At 43.7% G+C, this 22,180-nt stretch overlaps 1 protein-coding gene across 2 annotated transcripts in view; it reads left to right on the top strand.

Moving 5' to 3' along the window:
- Positions 1-13,527: 13,527 nt before the first annotated feature.
- Positions 13,528-22,180, top strand: part of LOC121581053 — a 29,327-nt gene continuing 20,674 nt past the window's right edge. For both annotated transcript variants that reach the window (XM_041896412.2, XM_041896413.1), the window contains exon 1: positions 13,528-13,947. In XM_041896412.2, coding sequence (XP_041752346.1) covers positions 13,564-13,947 — 384 coding nt within the window. In that variant the 5' untranslated portion in view covers positions 13,528-13,563. The remainder of the gene's footprint in view (positions 13,948-22,180) is intronic.

Here is a 22,180-nt window from a genome sequence, read left to right as displayed (position 1 = left end):
CACCTGGTCGTGCTGCTGCTCCAGTTTCCACTCTTCTGCCTGCGGCTGTGGAACCCTGACCTGTTCACTGGACGTGCTACCTTGTCCCAGACCTGCTGTTTTCAACTCTCTCTCTCTACCGCACCTGCTATTTCAACCTCTAAATGCCCGGCTATGAAAGGCCAAGTGACATTTACTCCTGATGTACTGACCTGTTGCAGCCTCTTCAACCACTGTGATTATTATTTGACCCTGCTGGTCATCTATGAACGTTTGAACATTTTGGAGAAAAATCTGGCCTTAAAGGCCATGTACTGTTATAATCTCCACCCGGCACAGCCAGAAAGGGACTGGCCACCCCTCAGAGCCTGGTTCCTCTCTAGGTTTCTTCCTAGGTTTCTGCCTTTCTAGGGAGTTTTTCCTAGCCACAGTGCTTCTACATCTGCATTGCTTGCTGTTTGGGGTTTTAGGCTGGGTTTCTGTATAGCACTTTGTGACATCTGCTGATGTAAAAAGGGCTTTATCAATAAAATGTGTTAGATTTTTTATTTTATTTATTGATGTAGTGAATATGAGCAAGCCTATCAAAGCCAACTAGGCACCTGCGGACCAAAAGGCTTATCAACTTTGACATGAAGATGTCACACGGTGGTTCCTACTGTTGATTGCATGACTGGTCAGTGCATATAGAATGTGTCTGTATGATTTGATGTTTATGTATGGACTAAATGTCACTGTCATATCAAAATAGTGTCCTCGTTTTAGCACCTGTGTTTGTAAGATATAGTATAGAGTGCCGTAGTGTGTTTGCATTCCACTAATAGAGTCATCAACATGTAACAATAAAGGACATTTGACACCCAAATATAACATATTTTTTTCACCGTCACAGCTAAGATGCTAATGATTAGTTAAGGCTCTATTAAATCCATAGCGCTGAAGATCCGCTTTATAGCACGATTGACAATTAAAGGCAATGTTCCCGCGGTCTCGGAGACTGCATTCATGGTAAACGCTGCATATGTCGGCTCAATCTAAAATGACCTTTACATTTCAACATTGATCCTCCGAGATACTTGAATCCAGTCCTTAAACTTGGCTACAGTATCACACATAAATATTTGACAGCCCCAAACCAAATAGTAAATAAAGTAAAGTCCCTCAATAGTTCAACCTTATTCAAAGCTATCGCGGCTAATCACTTCTGACTTAAAACCAGATGTGGGGGAATAGTGGTTGAAAAAGAATGCAGACCTTAAGCTACACAAACTCCCCACTCTGCCACTCTTTAGGTTCCCTAGAGCATGTTCCCAATGCATACTGTATATACAGTGATCTCCAATAGTATTGGGACAGTGACACATTTGTTGTTGTTCTGGCTCTGTACTCTAGGACTTTGGATTTTAAATGATACAATGACTTTGAGGTTAAAGTGCAGACTGTCAGCTTTAATTTGAGGGTATTTTCATCCATATCGGGTGAACCGTTTAGAAATTACAGCACTTTTTGTTCATAGTCCCCCCATTTTAGGGGACCAAAAGTATTGGGACAAATTCAATTATATGCGTGTTAAAGTAGTCCAAAGTTTACTATTTGGTCCCATGTTCCTAGCACACAATGATTACATCAAGCTTGTGACTCTACAAATTTGTTGGATGCATTTGCTGTTTGTTTTGGTTGTGTTTCAGATTATTCTGTGCCTAATAGAAATGAATGGTAAATAATGTATTGTGTCAATTTGGAGTCACATTTATTGTAAATAAGAACAGAATATATTTCTAAACACTTCTACATTAATGTGGATGCTACCATGATTACGGATAGTCCTGAATGAATCGTGAATAATGATGAGTGAGAAGGTTACAAAAAGTACAGTAATTTCTAAATGGTTCACCCGATATGAATGAAAATACCCTCAAATTAAACCTAACAGTCTGCACTTTAACCTCATCGTCATTGTATTATTTCAAATCCAAAGTGCTGGAGTACACGAGCCAAAACAACAAAAAATGTGTCACTGTCCCAATACTTTTGGAGCTCACTGTATATATATATATATATATATATATATATATGACCTGTGCATCTCATTCCACTAGTGGATTCCAAAAAGCTGTCTACTGGACTGTGTATCCTTGTGGGAGTGGCCCCTACCCCTAACCTAACATCCGAGTTATTTTCTTACTATGTTAGCCAAAAGGATTTCAGCAGAACCCCCTGCTCCCCCTCTACTCTTCCTCCCTCCCTCCACCCCTCCACATCACGCTTAATTTAAACCCATGGCTGAGTTAGTGTGCTGCTTGAAATACCACACTATTTCTCCCAGAACCCTGTGGGAGATTGGCGGGTCCCGGCTGGACTGAGCGAAAGAGAGAAAAAGTGCCACAAGACAAAAATATCAGACTTTGGGACGTGATGAAAAAAGCCTTTATACTGCGAGAAACAAAACACTGCTTGTGTTGCAATGCACACCTCCTAGGATTGAAGGTGAGGCACTCTCTCTATGTAGTGTTCTACTACCAGCGTTTTAGTTAGCTATGACTTTGACTAGGTAAGACAGCAAAGAAAGCAAAGGGCTTTACTTTTGGCTCTCACTGCAACAGTGCTGGTTTTGTATAAAAGGAACTTCACAGCTTTTGTTGATGGAGCAAATAGTTGTTATATCCAATAAATGCATCATCACAATATAGAAACATCCTCAAATGATGTTTCTAGACTACTCAATGGATGATGTGTGCATTCTGAATATCCCTCAATAACCAATTTACATTTGACACTTGTGCTGTACCAAACATGCATGATCGTGGTTGGGATCCCTTTTCAAGTCAATCTGTACAAATTAAACCATAATTTCCTCTAAAGTAATTGCTCACTTCAGTTAGCTCATATAAGTTGCATATGAATATAGTTATATATAATATGAAATTGTATTCATATGCAATTTATATGAGCTGTCAGTCACGCCTGTGTCACCAAGGAATAAACAAACCCCCATGTAGTCTTAGCATTAATATGTCTATTCCTGATTACTTTAGTACTTAAAGGGGTGTCATCACTTTCAAATAAATTACATTTTAACCAAACAGTTTTTATATTGTTGTATGAAAGTTGGATTACGCAGAAAGGTGTAGATTTATTCCAAAATGCCTAATAACCCACCAAGCCAAACACAAACTTGTGTAAACACAGAAGTACATAAACAGGCTGACCTATTTGTCATTCCAGGTTTCAATGACTCCTTTCTCCATCCTTCTCCTCAGAGGTATTCCCCCTCGTTCTGGACCAGTGCTACCTCCAGACCATTGACTGCATCCAGAAACTAAAGTCAACAACCCAAGCTGTGAACGCAGAGGTTAAAGTTAGCCATCAGTATTTGAGGGATACTGTGTGTGTGTGAACATTTCTCTAGGCCCTGAAAACGAATGGACAGTATGTGTGCCCCTCTATGAGTCCATTCATTCCCACTGTAGCAACTTTCTCATTTACATGCAATGGAAAGAAAATAAACACGCTGCTTCAGCTGAGTCCTAATCTGTTCATTTACAGTAAGTAGGGAGGAAAGCAAGCCAAGGCCGTGGTTTTACAACAAAGGTGTAGGTTACACTGTAACTTAAAACTAATTTATACGGTAATTTTAGGTATTATCAACAGTTTAAAAAACTAACGTTTTCTTGCAGCATACTGTAAATGATGGTGCATGGTGGGAAATTGTTTGTATTTCGAATGGTACTGTAATTCCTCCCCACAGAATACAGTACCGTACCGTGTCTTTGGAGTGGCAAAACCCTTTTGACCACTAGTGGGTGCATGGTATTGTTGATTCTGTCTCATTAACATATTTTGAGGCGTGCCTTGTAAGATAATATATTTGTTGCAACCGTGAGTGAGAATGCTGTACCAATTTAACTCCTATGTGGTTATAGTGCCCCATCAACTTAAAATGTGTAGACAGGTTAGCTGACAACGTGCAGGGTCACAATTTACATTCAGTGCATATCACTAGACGGCAGTATGGTCAATACTGTATTTTCATTTTCCACCCCTGATGAAACTACGTTGACAATGAATTATCATTTAATTTAATCTGATTTCACTACAGACAAAATACATTCATTTGTGCAGCTTTCTTTTTCTAAACAATACAATTATTATCCCTTCAATTGTCACTTTTTATTCATAGCCTCCCACTGGGCCCAGACGTCAAATCAACTGAAATGATGTGGAAACAACGTTGATTCAACCAGTGTGTGCCCAGTGGGCTATGTGTTCCAGACTAATATTTTAACATGTACAACATGCACTGCTTTTATTTCCAGGAAGAAAACATTTCTCTGAAATAATCAAAGATAATATGTTTTCTGAGCATTCACTCAATGGCAAATGTGCCAGTCTACAAATAAACACATTTATTCTGAAAATGAATGGAAGCACAACATTGTGTGTGACCAAACCCCAGGCTGCAATATACCTGTCTGTTATCTTGGACAGTTCCTCTGCTCTGTCCTCATATGACCCTGTCCTCTAGTTCTACCTGTTTTTCAAAGTTATTTTATTAGATGTCAGTGGGCGCACACCTTGTCAGCTGACCGCAACTCTATCATAGTAGCCTTCACAGAAGCTACTATCATAGCAATCTTTATAGAAAATTACCTTTAACCTATTTCACCTTTCACTGAGCAGACTCCACACACGTTATTACCAATAATCCCACTCATGTCAAAGTGGCATGTACTTTTCATGGCTGAGGATTTAAGGATGAGCAGGCTGGGCTCAAGCTGCCTGGAAGTCTGAATCACTGACTTCTTTATGTCTGCCACAGCAATAGCTATAGCCACTGAGGCAGATGTCCTTTTTACCCCTGTTGACATGTGAAAGCAGCCATGAGTCATCTCTTAACAAGTGAAGCAGGATCGATGGGGATCAGGCCAAGCGCCTGTTTTTGCTCAACTCCTCTACACACTGCTCCATGGCACCACACCAACAAATGTATGGCGGATATGACTGGTGTTGTGTTATATCACGGTGCCATGGCAAAACAGATACAGTGGTATTACCTTGTTTATAGCAAATGACAGGAAGAGAAGCATTGAGGGAATACTCTTTTTTACATTTACATTTTAGTCATTTAGCAGGAGCTATTATCCAGAGCAATGTACAGTTAGTGCATTCATCTTAAGATACCGTGGAGTTGTCAACCATGATGGAGAGGTCTTTGAACGGGCAGGCCTTCCCCGGGAGGAAGAGCAGCTCTGTCTTGTCGAGGTTGAGCTTGAGGTGGTGGGCCGACGTCCATGCTGAGATATCTGCCAGGCACGCAGATATGTGTGTCGCCACCTGGGTGTCAGAAGGGGGGAATGAGAAAAGTAGTTGAGTGTCATCTGCATAGAAATTATAGGAGAGACCATGAGAGGATATGACGGAGCCGAGTGACTTGTTGTATAGAGAAAAGAGGAAAGGGCCTAGAACCGAGCCCTGTGGGACACCAGTAGTGAGAGCATGTGGTGCAGACACAGATCCTCTCCAGGCCACCTGGTCGGAGCGACCTGCAGGTAGGATGCAATCCAGTAGTGTGTAGAGCCTGCGATGCCCAGCCCTGAGAGGGTGGAGAGGAGGATCTGATGGTTTACGGTGTCGAAGGCAGCGGATAGATCTAGGAGGATGAGAACAGAGGAGAGAGAGTCAGCTTTAGCAGAGTGACCCATCTTGAAGCCTGACTGGTTAGGGTCAAGAAAAAAGATAGAGTTGGTCAGAGACAGCACACTCAAGTATTTTGGAAAGAAAAGAAAGAAGGGATACCGGTCTGTAGTTTTCAGAGCTGTCAAGTGTTGGTTTCTTGAGGATGGGAGCAACTCTGGCCATATGGAAGTCAGATGGTCAGTGATGAGTTGATGAGGGAAGTGATGAATGGGAGAAGGTCTCCAGAGATAGTCTGGAGAAGGATAGAGGGGATGGGGTCGAGTGGGCAGGTTGTCAGGTGGCTGGACATCACTAGTAGCAGGATTTCACCTGGAGAGAGAGGGGAGAAAAAGGTCAAGGCGTAGGGTAGTTCTGTGTGAGTGGGACCTGTGGATCCAGTAGGCTGAGTGAATGAGGAGCAGATGTCATCAACCTTTTTTTCAAAGTGGTTGACAAGGTCTAAAGTTATTTTCATTTGTATTTTAAGAATATAGGATAGAGGTATTTTTACATTTTTGCATGTTTCTCTTGATATTTTCTTTGGTTATTTTGGCTTCTTAAGCTCTACTAGTCGTCCTACACACTAAGAAAAGTGGGTTCCTCAAGTATTCTTTGAGAAGGGTGATGATTCTATGTGGAACAATAATGACTCAAAGAACCCTTTTGGCCTCTCTGTCACGATCGTCTGAAGAAGCGGACCAATACGCAGCGCGTGGAGTGAACATGATGACTTTATTTTATAAAGCAACCACGAAAAACAACAAATGACGATAGTGAAGTCCTCTGTAACACTGACAGAAACATGGAACAAAAACCCACAAAGACAAAGTGAAAACACCCAGTATATATATGGCTCCCAATCAGAGATAACGAGCCGACAGCTGACACTCGTTACCTCCGATTGGGAGTCATATGACTACAAAGCCAACATACCCAAAAACACAACAAAACGAACACACCCTGACTCAACATACAAAGTCCCAGAGCCAGAGTGTGACAGTACCCCCCCCTAAAGGCGCGGACTGCGACCGCGCCTCAATCCAGGCTAAACAAGGGAGGGCTGGGCGGGCATACCTCCTCGGCGGTGGCTCTGGCTCCGGCCTAGACCACCACCCCACCATAGTCACTCCCCGCTTACGTCGCCTCCTCCATATGACCACCCCCCAACTAAACCCCACTGGATTAAGGGGCGGCACCGGACTAAGGGGCAGCACCGGACTCAGGGGCAGCACCGGACTAAGGGGCAGCACCGGGCTAAGGGGCAGCACCGGGCTAAGGGGCAGCACCGGACTAAGGGGCAGCACCGGACTGAATGGCGGATCCTGGCTGGCTGGCTCTGGCGGATCCTGGCTGGACGGCTCTGGCGGATCCTTGCTGGACGGCTCTGGCGGATCCTGGCTGGACGGCTCTGGCGGATCCTGGCTGGACGGCTCATGGCTGGCTGACGGATCTGGCTGCTCATGGCTGGCTGACGGATCTGGCTGCTCATGGCTGGCTGACGGATCTGGCTGATCCTGTCTGGCGGAAGGCTCTGGCTGATCCTGTCTGGCGGAAGGCTCTGGCTGATCCTGTCTGGCGGAAGGCTCTGGCTGATCCTGTCTGGCGGAAGGCTCTGGCTGATCCTGTCTGGCGGAAGGCTCTGGCTGATCCTGTCTGGCGGAAGGCTCTAGCGGCTCCTGTCTGGCGGAAGGCTCTAGCGGCTCCGGTCTGGCGGACGGCTCTGAAGGCTCATGGCAGACGGGCGGCTTTGCAGGTTCAGTACAGACGGGCGGCTTTAGCGCCGTTGGGCAGACGGGCAGTTCAAGCGCCGTTGGGCAGACGGGCAGTTCAGGCGCCGTTGGGCAGACGGGCAGTCCAGGTGCCGTTGGGCAGACGGGCAGTTCAGGCGCCCGTTGGGCAGACGGGCAGTTCAGGCGCCGTTGGGCAGACGGGCAGTTCAGGCGCCGTTGGGCAGACGGGCAGTTCAGGCGCCGTTGGGCAGACGGCAGACTCTGGCCGTCTGAGGCGCACCTTAGGCCTGGCGCGTAGTGCCGGAACTGGAGGTACCGGGCTGAGGACACGCATCTCAGGGCTAGTGCGGGGAGAAGGAACCGGCCGGACCGGGCTGGCGACGCGCACCGTAGACTTGGTGCGGGTGGCAGGAACAGGCCGGGTCGGGCTGGCGACGCGCACCGTATCCTTGGTGCGTGGAGCAGGAACAGGCCGGGCAGGGCTGTCGACGCACACCGTATCCTTGGTGCGTGGAGCAGGAACAGGCCGGGCAGGGCTGTCGACGCACACCGTATCCTTGGTGCGTGGAGCAGGAACAGGCCGGTCCGTACTGGCGACGCACACCATAGGGTCTGTGCGTGGAGCAGGAACAGGCCGGGCTGGGCTGGCGACGCACACCGTAGGTTCTGTGCGTGGAGCAGGAACAGGCCGGACTGGGCTGGCGACGCACACCGTAGGTTCTGTGCGTGGAGCAGGAACAGACCGGGCTGGGCTGGCGACGCACACCGCGGGCCTGGTGCGTGGAGCAGGAACAGGCCGGGCAGGGCTGTCGACGCACACCGTATCCTTGGTGCGCGGAGCAGGAACAGGCCGGGCTGGGCTGGTGACGCACACCGTAGGTTCTGTGCGTGGAGCAGGAACAGGCCGGGCTGGGCTGGCGACGCACACCGTGGGCTTGATGCGTGGAGTAGGAACAGGCCGGTCCGTACTGGGAACACACACCACTGGCTTTAACTGGGGATCAGGAACGGGCCGGACCGGACTGGTAACACACATCAGTCTCTCACGCCGTGCCGCAACAACTTCCCTTCCTCTACTCGCCAATGGCTCCCGTAATCCGATAGCCTTCTCTCCACGTCTCCCTGTAGCAGCCTCCTGCTGCCCAGCCGCCTAAGCCATGTGCCCCCCAAAAACTTTTTTGGGGTTGCCTCTCGTCCTTCCAACGATGATGGCCCTGCTGACGCTCGTTGCTCCTCTCTCGCCAGGGCCTTGATCTTCCCCCAAGGTCCCTTGCCCCCGAGCATGTCCTCCCAGGACCACGATTTGCCCACCTGGGCCATCGCCAGCCTCTCGAGCTCCTTACCAGGCGCTTCCTCCCATGTCCAGCTGTCTTGCTCCTGGACACGCTGCTTGGTCCTTCTATGGTGGGTTTTTCTGTCACTATCGTCATTTGTTGTTTTTTGTGGTTGCTTTATTTAATAAAGTCATCATGTTCACTCCACGCGCTGCGTATTGGTCCGCTTCTTCAGACGATCGTGACACTCTCAATGGTTCTTTGCAGTCCACAAAAGGGTTCTTTGCTGTTTTAGTGATAATGAAAATGTAGGTGTGGCGTCTCATTCGAATATTTGGGGGAATGGTTTGCGCACAGATCTATTTGTTCAACCGTGCATGAGAATGTCATTCCAGTTAATGTAATCTGTTGTGTTATGCCATTACATGTTAAATATGACTATGGCCAGTGTCAGTGTCTTGTGAAAGACATGTATGGCCTTGTGTCGTTTAAGAACTGATGTCTAAATCAATGGTTCTCAAATCTCTCCTCAGGGACCTTCAGCAGTTCCAGATCTAGCACACCTGATTCAACTTGTCAAGTAACACAATAATATAGCCTATGGAATTTTAACAATACTGTATAATATGGCTAAGCAGAAAAAATAACCCTTTATGGTTCTTCACATTTAAGTCATTTAGCAGACGCTATTATCCAGAGCGAATTACAGGAGCAATTAGGGTTAAGTGCCTTGCTCAAGGGCACATCGACAGATTCTTCACCTAGTCGGCTCGGGGATTAGAATCAGCGACCTTTCGGTTATTGGCACAACGCTCTTAACCACTAAACTACCTGCCGCCCCATTTGAGATTGAGAAAGGTTATTTATAGAACCATTCTTCATAATGGTTCTATAAAGAACCATTAAAAAGGGTTCTATATACAGAAGCCCTAAAAAGGATTGTAACCATAGCAGAACCCTTTCTTGGTGCTATATAGAACCTTTTATTAATGGTTCTTTATAGGACCTTAGGAAAGGGTTCTTGATAGCATCATAAATGTTCCATTTAGAACCTTCAAAAAAATTGATCTGCATTTCACTGTTAGTTGTTTACGAAGCATGTGACAAATAACATTTGATTTGATTTAATGGAAGGAGTCTTCAGCATGCTGGCATTACTGGGAACAACACATCAAATCAGCTGTGCTACAGTATGCCTCCTATTCATATATCTGATTATTTGATACAAGGCTGACTGTCCACTGTCTAGTGTCTACACAAAGTACAGCACAGGCCTGGAGTGGAGAACTGGCCGCGACAGCAATTCTGAATGAAATATACCATTGACATCCGTTCAATTGTTTTGCTGCTGTTGCATCTAGTATCCATGCAAATGTACAAATGTTTCCTCAAATACCATATTCATGCTGTGGATATTGACTCTCATATCATCTTAGAGCTCAGGGGGTCATAAAACTAGGTGATGAAATGTTTGTATGATGCCTTGAAATAATTATTAAACAAGAGATGCAGTCTGAGTTCAAGTGAGGTAGACAAGCGGCAGATATAATTATTATCCGAAAGCGTTAGTAGGAGGTGATGGGAGAGAAGCAGGCAGACATACTGTCATTGTGCTTTTGCTTATCAACCTATGACAGCCCTACAATAGCAGGTAGACTAATGTTTTGTGTCTGTAATGCTTTTACATGTTTCATCTGATTAAATCTATTTCAGTTTTCAGAATTGAACACAATGGATTATGGGGTTGGGAAGATTTCACTGAATCATAGTAGTGATGTTGTTTTTTGATCCGTCCCACAAATGAAAATCTCCGGTAATGACCCTTCAACCAATCTGCTGGTGTCGTTTAGATTATTTTAGCCCAGTTATTCTCCCATCTAAAGCCTTGTTCACATTTCAGTTTGAAATTACTCAAATCCTATTTTTTGGCATATCCTATTCTAATCTGTTCTTTTTCCTGCAGTCTGAACAGCCAAAAAGCACATGGAATCAGATATTTCAAGACACATTTCAAATCACCTTCGTAGGGGGTTTGAAGCCAGATACAAATCTGATTCCTGGCCATGTGACATGTCTGAATGGTCAAATCAGATTGATTTGCCCTGAAGTGGTTTTTAGACTGATATTGGCATATCTTGTTGCTTGCTAGCTACTCTGTTGACAGTTTGACAAGAACATGTGGTAGCTAACTAGCTTGTTAATTGTTTACAAACAAATTAGTGCATTTGCTAGAAAGCTAAACAGATACCTAGCTAGCTAGTTGACTGCTGTGGCTAGCCCAAAAAAATACTTGTTTTGAAAGTTGGATCATCTTATCCTTTGAGGCTTTAAAAGTGTTCTTACACTATGATTTTGAACATTCAAAGCAGCTGGGAAATGTCCATGGCAGGCATTGTTGTCACCTTAGCTTGCTACATAACTTCTGAGTGATAGGAAGCAGGAGCACCACCACCAATCAGCCTACACCACTGCGCACACACCCGTCATTCCAGGCTCTGTCGCAGCCGGCCGCGACCGGGAGACTCATGGGCGGCGCACAATTGGCCCAGCGTCGTCCAGGGTAGGGGAGGGAATGGCCGGCAGGGATGTAGCTCAGTTGATAGAGCTGTGGGGTTGTGGGATGCAATGCCAGGGTTGTGGGTTCGATTCCCACGGGGGGCCAGTATAAAAAAATATGTATTCACTAACTGTAAGTCGCTCTGGATAAGAGCGTCTGCTAAATGACTAAAATGTAAATGTAAATGACAACTAGCGTAGCCATGTCAGCAAATGACTGCTGTCTGAACACACACATATCCGATTTGGCCACTTGTAACTTGCTGTTTGGACAGTTAGTACTCCAAAACGGATTTGAAAAACAAACTGATTTGAGCATTAAGGCCTGCAGTGTGAACAAGGCTTTACTGTCAGAAAAATCAGGCCTGATTTTGTCGCTTCAGAGGTGTGACTAATTGCCCCTGTGAACTCAGCAAGCGTTTCTATTGGACAATTAACTCATCATGTTATCTAAGTGATGTGTATTTAAAGTGAGACTCCATTCTCCTTTTCACCTCATTTAACACCTGACTGCCTTTAAAAATCAACGATTCCCTTTGAAAATGGCCTATGTGGCATCGATTTGAGTCAGAAACAGTTATTCTAGTGTCAGAATTGACTACAAAGTGTAAATAAGATCCTTTTGGTCATAAAGTCAGTCATGTCTAAAATGGAGTTTGGAACATCCGTGCATCACAACAGGTAAAATGGGTTTTGATATGACGATGTCCATTTGCCCTCTAACATATGGTGAACAGCTGCAGTGATTGCTCTGTATCCAATAGCATAGACAGTGAGACAGACCTGCCCAGCAGCTCTGACTTTGTTTACATAAGACAACACGTGTCACATTTTTTTACTTAAGAAATATTGCACCAACCACCTTAGTTACATGTAAAATTGTGCAACTAAAACATCCTCGACAAAAACTTCAAAATGTATTACAGATTTCTTGAGTTATCTTAGATTCATTCTGGTTATTTTGAGGAATTAAAATAGGCTTCCACATCTACAGTGTCTTATGGGGGACAAACATCATTAACCAAATGCGGAATTGGTCAGGAAACACACCTCTGTGACTGAAATCTCATTTTTGTAATGAGCAACAGAAAAACACACATGCCAATTGGCATGTTCAGTGGCTCTTTAACAAAAGTCACATCTCAATAGGTGGTCCAAGTAAGTAATGACTTACCTGGACCACCTATTGAGATGTCTTTCCTGACCTTTCCTTTTTTGTTCTCTATTGTTCCTCTATTGTTCCTCAAGCAAGGGAGGAGGCCAATGACATCAGGCATTCCCATCTTACCAACTCCTTGAATGCCCTACTCCTTGAAGTTTGCAGTTGTGTCCAAAAAACACTATTTTGCTGAAAACATATATTTTTTTACCCTTTAGTGTGTGCACTTTACTGTATGTATGCTTGGGATATCGCTTTTCAACAGTATACGTTAACAAATCGCTGGAGGACGTCTGTAAACCTCTTTCTTTTTGTGTTCCAGGTGGCTGTCCAGAGGTATTGATGCAATCGCAGGCATGGTGAATCATTTGTGTCAGAGCTAACATGGCAGCAGTGTTCGGCTTTTTGACATTCCCAAGCCCCTAGAAGATCTAACAGAAGCTCATTGGTATCTCCTAGGACACAAAACACTCAAAAGGGATTGAGTAATTTATTGCAGTTATTTACCACTGTAAGGGCAATTGCATGTCAGAGAGAGGTGTTGGACACCTTTATGAAATCCTTAATTGTGGCTTGTCTTACATGACAAGATGCAACCTATTTCAAACTAAGAGTTTCACATTCAACGTAATATTAGGAAGGTGTTCCTAACGTTTGGTATACTCAGTGTAGCCTACTGTAAGTGACTCCTTAGCCAGACAAGAAAAGCAGTGGCTTCTAGCTATAGACGCAGCAACCAAACCTGTGAAATGGACCAGTCAGGTTTGTGTAAATATCTGGTCAGTATATTGCCCAAGTGATTGATTATATTTATCTTTCTGTAATTTCAGCACAAAATACCTGTCAACAGCCCATTGGAAAAAGCATAGTGTCGGTTCGAACACTGTGTTCTGAAGCCAGACACCTACAAACTACGCTTCTGTATTACATACTGCCACACAGAGGACAAGGACAGTATAACTAAAAGATTGTCATTCACCGCTCTATGTTCCCCTGACTGTCCTACACAAGCCACTGCCCTCACAAGCAGGCAGCTTCCTCCCATCCCCCACACAGAGCAGTGCTATAACCTCCCTACCTCCCTTTCCAGTATGGGCTGTAAACTACACCAGGCCTATTAATTAATGAATGACCCTGACTGAATGGGCTGGCTAGTGGCTAGTGGAGCTGCCTACAGGAAGATGGTGTGATGTGTTTTATAGGTGTGTATGGTGCTCTGTGTTGGGAGGGAAGACAACAGGGTAGGAGAGGCAGAGGCAGTGCACCAGATGAGAGGATGCCCCTGTCCCCGGCAGCAGCCCTCACTGACCATCAATCACCCAGGGCCATTGTGGTCCTGTCCAGGGTAGCCTACGGCACAGCCACCCAGCCCAGCCACCCAGCCAGTCAGGCAGAGGAGAGGAGAGAGGGGGCAGGGAGCTGTAGCCTGCAGGGAGAAATTAAGGGGGAAAGAATGGCAGCTGGGGAACAGCCTCCTTCGTGTCCCCATCCCCAGCCGGCACTGCTGGGCTTGGGGGCAGCTCTACTCTCCTTCTGCATCTCCGCTGTGCTCTCCCAGGTCCCGGATCCAGAGGTAAGAAGGCGTTCGTTCATACAGGTCTCTGTCCACAGATTAAGGCTCATCAGGTTCCTGCTTATGAAGGTGTGGGTGTCCCACTCGCTCTTTCCACTGTTTAAAGGATGGTTGCTTGTTTTCATGTGATTAATGAATGGGGCTTATTCGCAATAGAGCTATGGTGTTGGGCAGCCCCATAGACAATAATCAATCTACATGTGTTGTAGCTCAATATTTTATGGTGTAGTGTTCTTCTCAGAGTAGCATGGACGGGTTGTTACAGCATATACAGACGTAATGATCACCATGTGCCGCCATGTGTATTTCCGGAAGCTGGGAGCGATGCCATAATCCCCGGTATGATAAATGAAATACTGTGACAGGCTCTTGAGAACACCAAGGCATAATATAGAGAGGAGCTAATGCATTGTTTTGAAATGTGAGACCTCATGTTGTACTGCATACAGGGTTTTGTACAAAAAAAGCAACAGTATTCCAAGCTAGATCAGAGAATATACATGAAAGTTTCAGAAACATCTGTCTTGAAATACTGACAACACATGCACTGTTCTCTCTGATGGATACCCAGACTCACAACTAGGAAGAGAGAAAGAATCATTTCTGTGTTAATATGCTGCACCAGCAGGGTCAGCAACATTGGACGTTTGTGGGCGTTTAGTGATGAAATCCTCAGGCGAGGAAGTTCAGCTTTAATATTGATATACAGTATATCCCTGACTTTGCTTCAATGGATAAATACATTCTGAAAACTCCAGAGTTCTCTCATAGTTTTCCCAAGGTGGTCAGCTGCATTGATCTGCATTTATCACAGTCTTTAATATTCAGATGTTGATTTCAGAAGATTTCAGCAGAGTGATTTATATAGGAGTGACAGATCCAGTAAGAAAAGCTGATTCATGGACTGCGATAAAATAAATGTCACAAGCTGAATTATGGGGGGGAATTGATTGTAATGAAATTGGAAATTGGAACCAAGGTCTATCATAATTGTTTTTCAAAGCAATTACTGGAAATGTGGGTTCCAGTATAGTTTGTGAGTTGTCTAATTTTCAGATTGTTAAAACTAAAATATCTTCATTTTATTAGGAGGGAGAGTTCATTATGTGTCTGAGAGAGAGTTAAGTAATGGAAAATCTTGGAGATATATTATTTTTATTTAGATAAATTACAGAGAAAGAGAAATGGCATGCACATGACACCTCTCCCAAATGATTTGATTTACAATACAGATGTGTAAATTGGCAGGTAGCCTAGAGATTAGAGCGTAGGGCCACTAACCGAAAGGTTGTTAGTTTGAATCCCTGAGCCAACAAGGTGAAACATCTGTCAATCTGACCTTGAGCAAGGCACTTAACCCTAATCAATCCAGGGTTGCCATCAATAATGGCTGATCCCTGCCTGTTACCCACTTGTACATACAATGAAACAGGACATACAGTGAGGGAAAAAAGTATTTGATCCCCTGCTGATTTTGTACGTTTGCCCACTGACAAAGAAATGATCAGTCTATAATTTTAATGGTAGGTTTATTTGAACAGTGAGAGACAGAATAACAACAAAAAAATCCAGAAAAACGCATGTCAAAAATGTTATAAATTGATTTGCATTTTAATGAGGGAAATAAGTATTTGAACCCCTCTCAATCAGAAAGATTTCTGGCTCCCAGGTGTCTTTTATACAGGTAACGAGCTGAGATTAGGAGCACACTCTTAAAGGGAGTGCTCCTAATTTCAGCTTGTTACCTGTATAAAAGACACCTGTCCACAGAAGCAATCAATCAATTAGATTCCAAACTCTCCACCATGGCCAAGACCAAAGAGCTCTCCAAGGATGTCAGGGAGAAGATTGTAGACCTACACAAGGCTGGAATGGGCTACAAGACCATCGCCAAGCAGCTTGGTGAGAAGGTGACAACAGTTTGTGCGATTATTCCCAAATGGAAGAAACACAAAATAACTGTCAATCTCCCTTGGCCTGGGGCTCCATGCAAGATCTCACCACGTGGAGTTGTAATGATCATGAGAATGGTGAGGAATCAGCCCAGAACTACACAGGAGGATCTTGTCAATGATCTCAAGGCAGCTGGGACCATAGTCACCAAGAAAACAATTGGTAACACACTACGCCGTGAAGGACTGAAATCCTGCAGCGCCCGCAAGGTCCCCCTGCTCAAGAAAGCACATATACAGGCCCGTCTGAAGTTTGCCAAGGAACATCTGAATGATTCAGAGGAGAACTGGGTGAAAGTGTTGTGGTCAGATGAGACCAAAATCAAGCTCTTTGGCATCTACTCAACTCGCCGTGTTTGGAGGAGGAGGAATGCTGCCTATGACACAAGAACACCATCCCCACCGTCAAACATGGAGGTGGAAACATTATGCTTTGGGGGTGTTTTTCTGCTAAGGGGACAGGACAACTTCACTGCATCAAAGGGACGATGGATTGGGCCATGTACCGTCAAATCTTGGGTGAGAACCTCCTTCCCTCAGCCAGGGCATTGAAAATGGGTCGTGGATGGGTATTCCAGCATGACAATGACCCAAATCACACGGCCAAGGCAACAAAGGAGTGGCTCAAGAAGAAGCACATTAAGGTCCTGGAGTGGCCTAGCCAGTCTCCAGACCTTAATCCCATAGAAAATCTGTGGAGGGAGCTGAAGGTTCAAGTTGCCAAATGTCAGGCTCGAAACCTTAATGACTTGGAGAAGATCTGCAAAGAGGAGTGGGACAAAATCCCTCCTGAGATGTGTGCAAACCTGGTGGCCAACTACAAGAAACGTCTGACCTCTGTGATTGCCAACAAGGGTTTTGATTTTTGTTTTTTTTGTTGTTATTCTGTCTCTCACTGCTCAAATAAACCTACCATTAAAATGATAGACTGATCATTACTTTGTCAGTGGGCAAACGTACAAAATCAGCAGGGGATCAAATACTTTTTTCCCTCACTGTACATAAGCACCCCTTATTTGATCTTTGTGATGTATACTTGCTTGAAGAAAGACATCTGGTTCGGTTTGAATATTTGAATTAGGACAGAATTATCTCAACTAAGCCTGTGTGTCCCGAGGCAGGTTTGACACTGAAACATCAACAACCATAGCAACTGCAAGCTTCAGCCAGAATCAAGTCTCCCACTGGATCTGAGTTGTTTCAATATGTTTACCAAAGTTCTGTCTTATCCACTAATCCCACCACAATAAATAGGAGAGCGAGGGAGGACATTGAGTATTACATAATCATGTTGAACTACTATGAACTCACTACTTCAGCTCTAACACAAAGCTCCCAAAAGAGCCCACTGTAACACTCAGCCCAGTAAGACCCTGGCTGTGTCTGAAATGGCACCCTATTCCCTGTACAGAGCCCAAGGACCCTGGTTAAAAGTAGTACAATATGTATGGAATACAGTGTAGATGAGCTTTGGTCAAAAGTAGTGCAATGTATTAATTCCGTGCCATTTCGGAACCATCCCTGTCTGTCACACTGCAAATGAGAGACAACATACCAAGACACAAGAAACACTGAGAAACATTACAACATTGCAATTCCAAGAAGTACAATTGTCTTACAAAATATACAGTACATCAAGGCAATGGTCTTTTAGTAGTTGACCTACAAACCTCATGGCAAGAATTTTTTTCTAATAGAAACATGTATGCTGCCCAGAAGAGTTTGTCCTGGGCCCCATTGAGTATGTTTACGCGCATACTAATAATTCAATATTAACCCTCAAACTACCAACTGGGTTCATTTTGACCCCATAGGCATATTTTTGTATCATATAGCCCAAAAGTGGTTTTTTAAATTCTTCAAAATTTTCATGACTTTGTCAATCAACTTATTCTTAATACATTCAAATCATTGTTTAGTGTTACTGTATCAAAATGGACTTTAAAAAAATGTAAACATCTAATTCCTCCTATAGTAATTTGATAGAAAGGATTTTTATTTTTATCTAGTTTTCCCTGGAGACATAATAACAACGTATCCATACCACCAGAGGGTGGAGGGGGACCTGTATCAGTAATTTCCACTAGATAGACAGATCATCTGCAAAGATATAGCTCCACATGTACTTGCCTAAGATTGGGTTTTTCTATACCATCTATCATATGACTGTGTAAAAATTACCTTATTTTTTTGTGTATAGAAATCTGCCAATGGTATACAAAGTCTGCCAATAGTATACAGTGGGGAAAAAAGGTATTTAGTCAGCCACCAATTGTGCATGTTCTCCCACTTAAAAAGATGAGAGAGGCCTGTAATTTTCATCATAGGTACACGTCAACTATGACAGACAAAATGAGAAAAAAAAATCCAGAAAATCACATTGTACGATTTTTAATGAATTTATTTGCAAATTATGGTGGAAAATAAGTATTTGGTCAATAACAAAAGTTTCTCAATACTTTGTTATATACCCTTTGTTGGCAATGACACAGGTCAAACGTTTTCTGTAAGTCTTCACAAGGTCTTCACACACTGTTTCTGGTATTTTGGCCCATTCCTCCATGCAGATCTCCTCTAGAGCAGTGATGTTTTGGGGCTGTCGCTGGGCAACACAGACTTTCAACTCCCTCCAAAGATTTTCTATGGGGTTGAGATCTGGAGACTGGCTAGGCCACTCCAGGACCTTGAAATACTTCTTACGAAGCCACTCCTTCGTTGCCCAGGCGGTGTGTTTGGGATCATTGTCATGCTGAAAGACCCAGCCACGTTTCATCTTCAATGCCCTTGCTGATGGGAGGAGGTTTTCACTCAAAATCTCACGATACATGGCCCCATTCATTCTTTCCTTTACACGGATCAGTCGTCCTGGTCCCTTTGCAGAAAAAACAGCCCCCAAGCATGATGTTTCCACCCCCATGCTTCACAGTAGGTATGGTGTTCTTTGGATGCAACTCAGCATTCTTTGTCCTCCAAACACGACGAGTTGAGTTTTTACCAAAAAGTTCTATTTTGGTTTCATCTGACCATATGACATTCTCCCAATCCTCTTCTGGATCATCCAAATGCACTCTAGCAAACTTCAGACGGGCCTGGACATGTACTGGCTTAAGCAGGGGGACACGTCTGGCACTGCAGGATTTGAGTCCCTGGCGGCGTAGTGTGTTACTGATGGTAGGCTTTGTTACTTTGGTCCCAGCTCTCTGCAGGTCATTCACTAGGTCCCCCCGTGTGGTTCTGGGATTTTTGCTCACCGTTCTTGTGATTATTTTGACCCCACGGGGTGAGATCTTGCGTGGAGCCCCAGATCGAGGGAGATTATCAGTGGTCTTGTATGTCTTCCATTTCCTAATAATTGCTCCCACAGTTGATTTCTTCAAACCAAGCTGCTTACCTATTGCAGATTCAGTCTTCCCAGCCTGGTGCAGGTCTACAATTTTGTTTCTGGTGTCCTTTGACAGCTCTTTGGTCTTGGCCATAGTGGAGTTTGGAGTGTGACTGTTTGAGGTTGTGGACAGGTGTCTTTTATACTGATAACAAGTTCAAACAGGTGCCATTAATACAGGTAACGAGTGGAGGACAGAGGAGCCTCTTAAAGAGAAGTTACAGGTCTGTGAGAGCCAGAAATCTTGCTTGTTTGTAGGTGACCAAATACTTATTTTCCACCATAATTTGCAAATAAATTCATTAAAAATCCTACAATGTGATTTTCTGTAAAAAAAATCTCAATTTGTCTGTCATAGTTGACGTGTACCTATGATGAAAATTACAGGCCTCTCTCATCTTTTTAAGTGGGAGAACTTGCACAATTGGTGGCTGACTAAATACTTTTTTTCCCCCACTGTAAATACTTGATAGAACAGCAATACAGAACTCAGATACGCTCTGCATCTACACAGAGCGCTGTATTGGTGTGTACTCTCCAAAAAGTATTTATTCTAGGGAAAATATAAAAAACTAATATAATATTATTAAAACTAAACATAATATTACGTTTTACATATCCTCAGAGGGTGGAGGGGGACCTATTGGAGTGATCTTGACCTGATAGACAGATCACCTGCACAGATGGAGCACTCGCCTATGGTTACTAACTGGTTATAACTGGTTTTAACTAGGTATGATCGTGTATAAAATCTAATTACCTTAGATGTATGCTTAGTTGCAGTCAAAACAGCTCAGAAATGTCAGTCAGTGGTAGCTCAGTTGGTAGAGCATGGCGCTTGCAACGCCAGGGTTGTGGGTTCGTTTCCCACGGAGGGCCAGTATGAAAAATGTATGCACTCATTAACTGTAAGTCGCTCTGGATAAGAGTGTCTTCTAAATGACTAAAATGTCAAATGTAATAAATACTTGGTAAAACTGTAATACAGAAACCAGCTAACCTCTGAATGTACACATACAGTAGTGCTGTATTGGTGTGCATTCTCTGTAAAATAGTTATTCTATGGAAAATAACTAGAATACCCTCCTATATTCAAATGTGCAACTTGTTATGGTATTTTGTGGATGCTTTTTTAAGCATCCTGCCTAGGCCCTACCGCTCCCATTGTTTCACTTGCAGCGACGCTAATGCTCACTGTGGGGTAAGTAAATAAAGAAAACTAAGCCATATTGTTGGTCATTGTCTCAGGATCAATGGATGAATCACTTTTTGTCAATGAAATTAAGCATTGTTAAACATTTTGGTGTACTGCCCCTTTAAATGGCTGTCGTGTTTACCACATAAATATGAATAATTTTTTTTTTTTTACATTCAAAAACTAAATAATACTACAATCAAATTATGTTAAATCTGGATTTTAGTACTAACGTGGATTGTACTTTGAAAATAAGATGCACATTATATAAGGTAAAAAGTATATTTTAGTTTTACCGGGTATCAAAATTAAATGTCATTTTGCTAAAATAACATACTTACATTTTTATTTCAGATAACATTATTTACATGTTTAATGATGTTTTGATAAGAATTAAGTCGATTTTTTGCTATGATTGTTTCTTTTTGGGGTCAGAATTTGCTAAAATAACATACTTACATTTTTATTTCAGATAACATTATTTACATGTTTAATGATGTTTTGATAAGAATTAAGTCGATATTTTGCTATGATTGTTTCTTTTTGGGGTCAGAATTATCCCAGTTGGTAGTCCTTGTATGTAAAATATGTTGGTAGTTTGAGGGTTAAACTGATTATGACAGGAGGATGAATATGGTATTAGTCATGTAAAGACCGTATTCTGCTTATCTTAATTGGCATAAGGTCATAATCGAAGTAAGCATACGCCGATTAAAACACCTGGATTTCTGAGCAGTCTTTCAAATTATTAGGACATATAAACCCCCTAATCGGAGTTCCAGCAGCGTATTTGATCTGAGCATGTGCTTGCACCAGCAGCGCGAGCCTCCCTCTTTTGCAGAAGTGAAGTGAGTTTGGAAAAACTGAAAGTATGCATATTAGAAATAGTTTTCACATAACTTTATATGTCCGAACACATGCCCGCTGTGGTAGAACAGTTACCCATTGCCATCATATTGAAGCAACCTTAACCCAACACCTAGCAACCTCTTGGCAAAACGGTTAAGGTGTTGGCTTGACAGTCGCTGGACTTGGGTTCTAGTCCCAGTCGAAGCTACCCCCCAAATTCACTACACTGGTGTCAGAAGTGGGATGGTGACAGTGAGGCCATCGGAGAGGCGTGTACACATGATGGACTTGGTATAGAGACATTGTCTCATGGTCCGCTGGAGGTTTTGTCTAGTTCCCAGTTGGTCCCGGGGACATTATTTGGACTTTCTTGGGATTTTGGGTCATGGTCCTGATTGGTGAACCACTGATCCAGTCACACCTCTTTATCTTTTGGCAATGCTAGGGACACCCACACACAGTGCATTCAACTTACATATTTGACATGATTACATTGTGTATGTTCATTCATACAGTAATTATTATGTAACATGTCCTGAGTGGCGCAGTGGTCTAAGGCACTGCATAGCAGTGCTAACTGTGCCACTAGAGATCCTGGTTCGAATCCAGGCTCTGTCGCAGCCGGCCGCGACCGGGAGACTCATGGGCGGCGCACAATTGGCCCAGCGTCGTCCAGGGTAGAGGAGGGAATGGCCGGCAGGGATGTAGCTCAGTTGATAGAGCATGGCGTTTGCAACGCCAGGGTTGTGGGTTCGATTCCCACGGGGGGCCAGTATAAAAAAATATGTATTCACTAACTGTAAGTCGCTCTGGATAAGAGCGTCTGCTAAATGACTAAAATGTCAATGTCCTCAC

The sequence above is a fragment of the Coregonus clupeaformis genome, chromosome 14 (genome assembly GCF_020615455.1).
Source record: "Coregonus clupeaformis isolate EN_2021a chromosome 14, ASM2061545v1, whole genome shotgun sequence".
In the NCBI taxonomy this organism is placed as follows: domain Eukaryota; kingdom Metazoa; phylum Chordata; class Actinopteri; order Salmoniformes; family Salmonidae; genus Coregonus; species Coregonus clupeaformis.
This window is presented reverse-complemented; position numbering and strand designations above follow the sequence as displayed.